This window comes from Crocuta crocuta, unplaced genomic scaffold (genome assembly GCF_008692635.1).
Source record: "Crocuta crocuta isolate KB4526 unplaced genomic scaffold, BGI_CrCroc_1.0 scaffold339, whole genome shotgun sequence".
Classification (NCBI taxonomy): domain Eukaryota; kingdom Metazoa; phylum Chordata; class Mammalia; order Carnivora; family Hyaenidae; genus Crocuta; species Crocuta crocuta.
In genome coordinates, this window is record NW_027530357.1 from 2,142,967 (window position 1) to 2,154,207 (window position 11,241).

At 46.4% G+C, this 11,241-nt stretch overlaps 1 protein-coding gene across 1 annotated transcript in view; it reads left to right on the top strand.

Annotated features, from left to right (window-relative positions):
• GCN1 (GCN1 activator of EIF2AK4) overlaps positions 1–11,241 on the top strand; it is a 60,699-nt gene that overhangs the window by 844 nt on the left and 48,614 nt on the right. The window contains exons 2-5 of the mRNA XM_077766045.1: positions 4,809–4,911; positions 9,118–9,181; positions 9,690–9,821; positions 10,329–10,437. Coding sequence (XP_077622171.1) covers positions 4,809–4,911; positions 9,118–9,181; positions 9,690–9,821; positions 10,329–10,437 — 408 coding nt within the window. The remainder of the gene's footprint in view (positions 1–4,808; positions 4,912–9,117; positions 9,182–9,689; positions 9,822–10,328; positions 10,438–11,241) is intronic.

Consider the following 11,241-nt stretch of genomic DNA (forward strand, 5'->3'; position numbering starts at 1 on the left):
GGCCGGCCCGTGCGGCGCAGACCGACCCCAGGCTGGAGGAGTCCCAGGCTCCGGCCTGGGCTTCGGCAGCGGTCGTCTGGTGGGGCCCTCCCCGAGCCTGGAGTTGCAGAAGTTCACCTTTACTAGCCTTTGGTGCATTTCCCAGAGCCCTCCAGCAGTGAGCCCCGGCCAGCGCAGACTCCTTAAACTTTACATTTAGCAGACGTCCCTCGAGCACCTGCTATGTTTAGGGACTTCGAGCATAGCCTTTGGATTTATACAGATCCGAATTTGAGTCCCAGCTCGTTGATTGCTATGAGACGGCTGGACAAGTTACTTAACTCCGCCAGGTCTCAGTCTTTTCGTCTATAACATGGGACCAAAGTAATACCTACGGTAGAGGCTTCTTGTGAGGATTCAGTGAGATAAAGTAGGGCACTTTTATACGTTGGTGGTTGTTATCAGGTCCAGGGTCGAAAGTAAGGGAACTGTTACCACCTTGGAAGAGTCTTGTCACCTTTATGTGTTATCACCTGCGGGTACCTTGTAGTTCAGGGAAGGACTTGGGGAAAACGTTTTCCTCCCTCTTAGCTTCCTTTGTAGTTATCTTCTAGAGTGAAAAAGGCAGTAATATGGGAAAAGGAAACAGATGTTTGAAGGACAGCTTGGCTTACTTGCATCTCTAGGGAGAGGAGACTAGTTGATTTTGATAGGAAGGCCTTGGGGCCAGAGAATGAGAGCACTTACTTACCCTGAACCCTGGCAAGTTGTGTAATCAGAATCTCCTGTGCAAGGGGCTGGTAATTAGTTTCAGGTTGTGTTGTACTGAATCCTGAAAAGAAAAGCTTAGTCTGCTGGGCATTTTGGAAGAGGTTAGGGGACGCTTGCTGAATATTTAGCATTAATACTCAAGTAGAGAAACATCTCTCTAGAGCTGTGTTGTTCAGTATGGTAGCCACTAGCCATGTGGGTATTTAATGGCTAGTTATGTCCTTGAAAAGTGAATGTAAAAAATTTAGTTCTTCAGTGCACATGTAGCCACATGTGGCTGGTGGCCACCGTATTGGGCAGTGCAGAAGAACAGTTTCCATCGTCACAGAAAGTTCTGTTGAACAACGCCACTTGAGAGAAACCTGTGAACTTTACAGCTGTTTTTGTCTGCTCACACCAACAAAAGACTTCTCTGAAATATCTTGGTGTGCACCTCTTGGGTTTTCTGATGGGGTATTAAGTGGGCAACATTCATTTTCTAATTAAGAGAAAGAAGAGCTTTGAACCTAGAAAGTTCGTTCTTGGGGTGCCTCGGTGGCTCAGTCGGTTAAGCGTCCGACTTCCGCTCAGGTCATGATCTCACGGTTCATGGGTTCGAGCCCCGCATTGGGCTCTGTGCTGACAGCCAGCTCAGAGCCTGGAGCCTGTTTCAGATTCTGTGTCTCCCTCTCTCTCTGACCCTCCCCTGCTCACGCTGTCTCAGAAATAAATAAAACATTAAAAAAATTAAAAAAAAGTTCATTTATATTTGTGAGAGAAACTATAGTGAAGAATTTAGTATTACCCCAGAAATACAGCTGTGTGGGTATTCCAGGTAGAGAGTGGGTTGTATTTATGTGTCTATTTTTGTTGTTCCCTTAACCCTTTCTAAAATTAGTAAAAGGTTTTATTTATTACTTAAATATTTACTTATTTTTGAGAGAGTGTGAGGGGTGGGGCGGAGAAAGAGAGGGTCAGAGGACTCAAAGCGGGCTGTGCACCGATAGCAGTGAGCCTGATGCGGGGTTTGAAGTCACAAACCGTGAGATCATGACTTGAGCCGGAGTTGGATGCTCAACCGACTGAGCCGCCCAGGTGCCCCTTAAACTATTAAAAGGTTTTAAAACAGTAATCCCACAAGGATTCAGAGAATGGAGAGCAGACAGCAACAGCAAACTTTTAGAAACCCGAAAGTGATGAATGGGATTTAACAAACCCAAGGAAAATGAATCCTAAGCCAACAGTTGGGAAAGCTGAGAAGCAACCTAATTCACATGGCAGAGTCTCTGACAGATGGGAGCTGGTGGTGTCATCTAACCTCTGGAGGTGAGGGTGAGCGGGAGGGGTGAAATTAGGATTGGTCGAAAGCCTTTTTCAGATGCAGTCAGATCCCCAGCTGTCCTTCTCAACCTTGGCAAAAGCCTGGACCTTTTTCCTCTGGAGAGTGTAAAACAGGATCACTGTAAGGACTAGAGTAAGATGTTCAATATCCAAGGAAATCATCTGCAGAGTAATTCAGGGAACTTGCCCTGAACTGGAGGGTAAGTTTCCAGATCAGAAATGCTCAGCACAGTGGATGAAAATAGACTCACCACAAAGGACATTGGTGTGAAATTTTAGAACTTTGGATGCAAAGAGAGGATCCTGGAAATTTGCAGAGGAAAAAGTCCAGTCTCACACAAACATCAGAATGGCATTGGACTTTATAGCAGCACTGAAAGCTGGGGCTCAGGGAGAAATGTCTTCGGTATTCTGAGGGAAAATGATTTCAACCTAGTATTCCGTATCCAAACAAACTTAAGTGTGAAGCTAGAATGTTTTCAGATGTGCAGGGACTTCGCAAAATGGAGGGTGTGCTCCATCTAAACCCAAGAAAGTACATTTTCAGGGTGGTATACTGTATCCCAAGTATAGAGATCAACTGCCACATTGGGGCAGGTCATCAAGTTCTGAGAGATACCTCTTCAGGAAGACTTTGGTTGACTACCTGATCTGCCCAAAGAGGAAGACAAGTGGCAAAAAGTTTGGGGTTGAATTGCCAATTAGGACAGATAAAATAAGGCAGACTGAGGTGGGGTGAGAAAGGGCATTTATTAACTCCAAGGTTAATAAAGCTGTGTAGGATAATAAACATAGTGTATTAAATGGAGGTTGAATGTAAACACAGATAAGTGAGCTGGCCAATATTATGAAACTGAGGAATTAGGCGGGGCAGGTGGGGAGACTTTGTGGTGAGGTTGGAGAAGGAGAGCTACTATAAAAGGCAATAAAATGGAAAAATCAAGTAGTAGCAGTACAGGCAAGTTACTTAGAGATTAAAAGAATAACTGCCAAAATCATGAGCCAGAATTGGTGAAACAGAATGCTCTTGGGGAGTGAAGGCGAGGGACTGGGTTTTCTAGCAGACTTCCCAGAATGCTTTGGCTTTGACCTTTTTCTTTTTTTAAGTATGGTTGACATGACTGACTGTTTAATGATCTGTATGACCATGAAAAGCAAAAGACTATTAAAACAATCACTTATGTGGAAGACAGGGTTTTGGCATGAGTTTACTCATTGCCAGTAGAATTATATCAGGCGTTTAAATATAAGGAAAACTTAACGTTCTTTTGTTTCTCTATGTATCCTTATCTCTATGTATCCTCATCCTATGTATCTTACTAATAAGGCCTCTATGTATTTAAGACCTCTGTGTACCCTTCTGTATGTATTTTACTAGTAAGACCTGGCCTGTCACTGAAGTAACCTTAGAAGAAAAGATGAGGGCACCAGTATGACAGTTACTTGGTCTTGCCATGGCCTTTCCTAGTGCTCATGTATCCATGGCTTGTCCATTCTATAGCTTGGAGAATATTGCTCAGGAGCAGATTTTCAGGAATATTTGCAGACCGCCCCCACCCAGTGCAGAGGATGCAGCTGTGCTAACACGGATGGTGGTTGAAAGCTAAGAACCACTGGTTAGCTGTGGCTTATAGGCCTGTCGGTTTCAGGTGTAGTTTCAAAAACGCAGGTGCTGTGGCTCTCATCCCTCCCCCCCATCTGAGCAATGGCTCCGCCTCTCGGAGTCCGCTCCTTCATCACTTGTAAAGTGGAGATACTGCCGCCTGCCTCAAAGGCTTGTTGGCAGTAGTAGCCAACCTTGTGCCAAGAGGAGCGTACATGCTCTACACAGGCTCTCTGCCTTAGCTTCTACCAGTCCTCCCAGGTAGGTTTCCACAGCTGGTAAGAGGCAGAGCTGGGATTCAGTCTCTTTACCTTCCGCCCTTCAGCCACTGTGCTTATGCTCCGCTAATGACCTGCCAGGATACTGACATTCCCCGTGTGGGAAGTTAACATGAGCTGATATAAAGGGAACACACCGGTATGCGGTGGGCACTCACTAGATTTTACATAACTGCGAAAGGATGTTTTCTGACCTGAAGATGTGGCTTTTTGCCTTGCCTCTTTTTGTCTAAATTTCTTTCTTTTTATTTTCTTAATTTTTTTTATTTTTGAGAGAGAGAGAGCAAGCACAAGTGGGGGAGGGGCAGAGAGCGAGGGAGACACAGAATCTGAAGCAGGCTCCAGGCTTTGAGCTGTCAGCACAGCCTGACGCGGGGCTCGAACTCACAAACCATGAGATCATGACCTGAGCTGAAAGTGGGACGCCTAACTGACTGAGCCACCCAGGCGCCCCTGTCTGAATTACATAAGATATCAGTATTGACTAGTTGACTGGGTTAAAGCAGTACATGTCAACTGTGGGGGGTGTGATTTTGTCTCCCAGGAGACTGTTGACAATGTCTGGAGACCATTTGGATTGTCAACTGAGGCAGGAGGAGTGGAATGCTGTTATTGGCATTTTGGGGGTAGAGGTCAAGAACACCATTCAGAATCCTACAGCGTAGGAAGATGACCCTGCAGCAAAGAATTGTCCAGCCCCGAATGTCAGCAGTGTGGAGGTTGAGAAACCTTGGGTTAGAACTTCACTGAATTCTGTACCTGTTACTGCAGTGTGTGCATGCGTGTGCGCACGCGCGCACACACACACTTTCTTTTGTAGTTTGCTGAAATTTTCACTGTGGGTTCGGTCTTTACAGGTTTCTGAGACACTAAAGCGTTTTGCAGGGAAGGTGACGACAGCCAGTGTGAAGGAACGGAGAGAAATCCTCGGTGAACTGGGGAAATGTGTTGCTGGAAAAGGTATTTATTTTCCATCCATGTGAGCAAGAGATGATTCCATTTCAAAGTAAACTGTTCTCTGTTTAGAACCATGGCTGCCTTTTCTGCCTCGCAGCACCTTCAGCCTTCACTTGCCGTATTTACTTGTTGTGCTGTGCACTCAAACCTTCACTGAAACATTTGGGTTAGTGCGGAATTGATCTATATAGCTACCAAAGATTTTTTTACAGTTTTAGCCATTTTGATTGGAAATATTTCTAAAAGATACCAACGGTCGTAAGCAATTTACTAGGTGCAAAAACATTTTCTCTATGACTTGCAGGACCAATCTGTGTTCCATGGAGTCAGCAAGATGGTAACAGGTCATTGACCACTTTTCGGCTTCCCTCTGGGGGATTCACAGCATATTCCGGGAAGGTGCTTTAACTTTATTAAGCTTTCATTAGTCCAGTGTTTTCCTTGTACCTCTTTTTTCCAAAAACCAATTCAGGGTCTTGGGAACGCATTTTGGGAAATACTGAGCACATACAGTTATCCTGATTCTGGACCATAACTGAGGGTGTTCCCTGCAACCCACTGGGTGTGTGAGACAAGTTTGCCTTCATATAACACTGTATGTTAACTACACTGAAATTAAAAAAAAAGTTTGCTTTCATTCAATAAATCCTCATTAGCTGGTAAGTTGCCTTTTGTTGTGTTTTCACTGTATAGCCTTGGTTCTCAAAGTGTGGTCCCTGGACCAGCAACATCAGCATCGTGTCAGAACTTGTTTGAGATACAGATTCTCAGCTCCATCCCGGAAACTTGATTCAGAAATCGGGTGGAGGTGGGGAGCGGAGCCCAGCATCTGTGTGTTAATAATAAGCCCTCTGGGTGATTCCTGCATTCGCTGAAGTCTCAGAATCACGGCTGTGTAGAGTTGGGTCTCCCTTCCCCTCAGCTTTCACTTCTTGTTAGTGAAGAGCCTGCTTCAGCCACGTGTTCATTTGCTGCCTCTGATCTAGTGTCGCCTGGTGACTTACCCAAGCTTGTTAAAGTTGCGTATAAATGAAGTATATACCTGGTTGTGAGCTTCTAAGAGATTCTCCTCTGAGTTAACACTTTAATGTATGAGTTTTATGGCACCTTCAGAAGTCTTCCCGGTCACTTTTCTCAAGAGGGTTGTAGTTAGAAAAGGCTGCCGCGTGACATGGCACCGGCTGTACAGGCCTTCCCAGCCATAGTGGCTGAGCTTCCTGCTCCGTAATTGCTGATACTGCACTTTTCCCATTTGATGGAGTAAGGCGTTTGACATGTTTGGGTGAAGTTCGTGAACTACTCAGGACCTTTGCAGGGTGATTTTACTGTTTAGCCACCCTGGAGTTCTGCTGTTCAGGGTCAGTAATACTTGTAAGATGTTTAGTCACCTTTGATGTGCCTGCTGATGGCGAGAAGTTGCCTACTCCTCAAGAAATCATTAGTTCTCAATTTCTTGAGTCTAAGGAGGAGCCATCGGGGAGCAATAATCATTCTGTTAGGGCAGCAGATAACCAAGTGAGTTAACCAAAGGTGGGAAGAGAGATTTTCTGCCAGGCTGGGAGTTGAAGAACTTTCTCAAAGCTGTTTAGCGCTGGTTGTGGATGGTCAGCATGGCTCAACCCGTGGGGCCCCGAGGCCTCTCTCAGGCCCTCCTCAGTCCCGCCTCCATGTACTTGCACCCTGAGACTCACTGGCAGAGTATCTACTGTGCCTGCTCATTCAAGTCACAGGCCTCTAGTGCAGCAGTCCGTGATGAAGGGCTCTGTGTTTTAGCTAAGGCTCTGCCACTTTTAGGCTGTGTGACCTGGTTCAAATTACTTGTCTGAGTCTGTTTCCTTGCTTTGAGTATGGGGATGCAGTAGTGGCTCCCTCACAGGGTTAGTGTGAGGAATAAATGAGAACATGTACGGACAGTGCTCAACACCGTTCCTGACTCTGGTAAGCACCCAGTGTGTGGAGCTCCCAGCCACGACCTGTTTCTGGCCCTACTCATTCTTTCCCTTGGTCGCTGAACTTGCCCCAAGTCCAGGGACCAGTACAGTGTTTAGGGTCCTGGGGAGACAAGGTTCCTTCCCCTCCTCTATCTGCCCCGCCCTGCCCCCCCTCATTTTGGTACCTGAAGTATGAAGTGCTGTGCCAGCACTTGGCTGTTGGTGCCTCCGTCTGGAGTCTGCCTTACACTGCAGCTTACATCGCCTGGTCATCCCCTCTCCCTTTCATCTGCATGCTTCAGTCTGGCATGCAGAAGCGGCCACGTGGTTGGTTTTTCATTACTGACCCCTGTCGTTTCAGTCAGAGTTTCTCTTTCACTCCGTTGCCTGCCTGTATTTTTTTAGTTGTGAGTTTTTATTTAAATTCCAGTTAACATACAGTGTTTATTTTCAGATGTAAAATTTAGTGATTCATCACTTACGTACAATACCCAGTGTTCATCACGACAAGTGCCCTCCTTACTCCCTGTCACCCAATTACCCATCTCCGCCCCCCTCCCCTCTGGTAATCCTCAGTTCTCTGTAGTTAAAAGTCTCTTTTTTATGGTTTGCCTCTCTTTATTTTTTCTCCACTATCTTCATTTGTTTCATTTTTTAAATTCCACATGAGTGAAATCATGTGGTATTTGTCTTTCTCTGACCGATGTTTATCTTTTTTTTTTTAAGTTTATTTATTCTGAGAGAGAAAGAGAGTGTGCACACACGCACGAGTTGGGGAGGGACAGAGAGGGAGAGAGAGAAGGTCCCAAGTAGGCTCTGTGCTGTCAGAGCAGAGCCTGACTCTGGCCTTGATCGCACAAACCGTGAGATCAGGACCAAAGCTGAAATCAAGAGTCAGAAGCTTAATTGACTGAGCCACCTGGGCGCCCCTGACAGTTCTTTATCTTAAAGTGACCTCAGTAATATAAACATCTTACAGGGATTAAATGAGTTACCGTGTGTCAGTGCTTGGAGCGGGGCCTAGCACCTTGTGAGTGTTAACTAAGTCCTGGGTATTATTACTCCTCCTCTTCTTCCTCCTCATGTGTCCTGATGGGCGTCATGCGTTCTCGCCCCTATGCTTATGCTCCAGTTGTTCACGCCACTCAGCATTTACAGCCCTTTCTTTCCATTTTTCCGTAGCCTACGAATCTATTAGGCCAAGCTTATGTATCCTTTGGAATTCACTCTAGTTAGAGCGGTTCTGTGCTTTTCTGATCCCACTGAATAATTTTGTCCTATTTTTATTTATTTATTTATTTAATTTTTTAAAGTTTATTTACGTATTTTGAGAGAGAGAGCACGTGTGTGCACTTAAGGTGGGACAGGGCAAAGAGAGAGAGAGAATCCTGAGAGAGAGAGGGAGAGAGAGAGAGAGAGGAATAGAGAGAGGGAATCCTGAGAGATATGGAGAGAATTCTGAGAGAGAGAGGGGGAGAGAGAGAGAGAGAGAGAGAGAGAGAGGGAGAGGGAGAGGGAGAGAATCCTAAGCAGGCTCCACACTGGCAACAACAAGCCCGATGCGGGGCTTGAACTCACGATCTGAGCCAAAGTCGGACACTTAACTGACTGAGACACTCAGGCGCCTCAAATTTTGTTCTATTTTTAAAAACTGTTTATTAGAAGATCTGTAAAGAAGAGTTCACGTATCATAAGTGAACAGACGACTGAATCTTCACAAACTTGACTCATCTGTGTAACCTAGCACCCAGGTCAGAAAGCAGAATNAAGCAGGCTCCACACCGGCAACAACAAGCCCGATGCGGGGCTTGAACTCACGATCTGAGCCAAAGTCGGACACTTAACTGACTGAGACACTCAGGCGCCTCAAATTTTGTTCTATTTTTAAAAACTGTTTATTAGAAGATCTGTAAAGAAGAGTTCACGTATCATAAGTGAACAGACGACTGAATCTTCACAAACTTGACTCATCTGTGTAACCTAGCACCCAGGTCAGAAAGCAGAATAGTCCTAGCGCCCCAGAAGTGTCACTTGCCAACATGTTAGATATTGAGGCCACCAGCATTGTCTTAGTTTCATTCATTTAACACATTTAATGCAGCCTCTGTGTACCAGGTGTTTTCCTGGAATTCAGTTTTGCTGTTGTTTCCTCCAGGGAATTCTATCTCCAGCTTATGGGAAGTGTCCAGTGAGTAGAGATCATGTCTAATGCCTGGCTCAAGCAGGGGCTCATGAAGTAGTTTTTACTCATTAATCTGTGTGTGATCTTTGCTTTCAGATCTGCCAGAGGGAGCAGTGAAAGGGCTTTGCAAATTATTCTGCTTGACTCTGCACCGGTACAGGTGAGTCCCTGTTAAAGACCCCGTGCCTCCAGCCCTTTGCGCGGAGAGGTGGTACAGGACAGCAGTTAGAGGCTGGGCTTTGGAGCAGTGTCACCGTAGCCTCCCTGTGCCTCCGTTTTCCTCATCTGCAGAATGGAGATTGTGCTATTATTTACCTCATAGGTGATGATTAGTAAGCGTAAAGCTCCTGGAACAGTGCCTGCCATGTCATGGGTCTGTACGCCGTAAACAGTCATGCGTGTAAAAGCACTTGGCCTAGTTTGAGGTCCATAGTAAGTGGTCAATGAGTGTTGGTGTTGCCCTGACAGCTCTGATGGCTCATTTGCTCTTACTGGCTGCTTCCAGAATTACAGGAGGAGGTCGATTTCTCTAGTTATTTCCTAATGCCATCATGTGTGATCCACTGGGATATAGTACAATCCAGTTTTCCTTGGAAAGACCAGCACTTAACCCAGGCCGCCTTGCCCCTGCCCCAGTATTCACCTTTCCACTTGGTTCCTCCGCCTAGAGATGCAGCCTCCCGCAGGGCCCTGCAGGCTGCCATCCAGCAGTTGGCTGAGGCCCAGCCAGAAGCCACCGCTAAGAACCTTCTGCATTCTCTGCAGTCTTCAGGCATTGGCTCCAAAGCTGGTGTCCCCAGGTAAGAGATAAATTTGCGGCCTACCAGGGCTTGGCGGGGTCCTGTTCGGGAGAAGCTGGCGCAGATGACCTGCATCGAGCAGGTGTGAGCATGTCTCTCCTCTCTGAAGCTCTGGCGCCAGCAGTCGGCCTGCTGGATGGAGGGAGGAGCCAGAATGTCAGGCTCAGTGGACAGACCACTTTCCTGAGGAACAGGGTTGGGAAACCAGCAGAAGCAAGGCCATTTTGAAGGGATACCAAATGCCTATTTGAATAGGGGAAACCATCTTTTTTTTTTTTTTTTTTTAAATAGTTGTTGAGTGCCAAGAGGTGGGGGTTTGGCTGCTGAGGCCTGCATTTCTTGTCCTGAGTTGTTATAGATGATTTATGAGGAAGCAGTTTCAAGTTCTCTCCAGCAGTAGGTCAAGGGAGGGTCCTGTATGCCTGGCGGGGCCTTGCGGTTAGCATTTGTTCTCAAGGTGGAGACTGCCACTCTGCACTCATCCTTCACCTCCCCTCGCCCCTGCAGTAAGAGTAGCGGCTCTGCTGCCCTGCTGGCCCTGTCCTGGACCTGCCTACTAGTGCGCATTGCCTTTCCCTCGAGAGCCAAGCGTCAAGGAGACATCTGGAACAAACTGGTAGGTTCCATGAGTCTTTGGAGTAGTGATGGTCAGCTCTCTGCACAGAGTTGGGACATATTTAAGCACATTCTCTGGCCAAGTGCTCTTCTTATTCTTGGTGCTGGTGACCAAGCACTCTGAATTGTCCCAAGTGTGTGACAGTTGTAACAATGTGGATGGACGTATGGATGGACGTGAGTGCAACATAATAACATCCATCTGTTTATCACATATATTTGAGTGTCTCTGTCACGCATGGTGCTAGGCTCTGGGAATACGCTGGTGAGCAATTCCTGCCTTCATGGCATACATGGAAGACATGATAGGCCGGAGCAGGGAAGACAGCGAGAAAGCAATTAGAAAATGCAGTAGTGTAAATTTTTTTTTTTACCCGACTAATCATTCCTTACCCTGTGTTTGGATATCAGTGTTGAGCTGACTAATGGAACACAAGTCTTGCCATGTGTTTGGATCTCCTTCTGTTCTGTGTCTGCTTCTTTCAACTTCCCTGCCTTGCCTTTCAACATATCTGCTAACCAGAGATGGCCCAATGGGCCAGATTGGGAGGTTCTTTTGAATATCTAGATATGCTTAATGGAGGACAAGAGGAATGGTCTTATGGTTCGTTGAAATGGAGCCCTAGGGGCATCTGGGTGACTCGGTTGGTTAAGCATCCAACTCTTAACTTTGGATCAGGTCATGATCTCATGGTTCATGGGTTCAGGCCCTGCATTGGGCTCTGTGTGCTAACAGCGTGGAGCCTGATTGTGATTCTCATTCTCCCTCTCTCTCTGTCCTCCACCCCCCCCCCCCAATTCCACG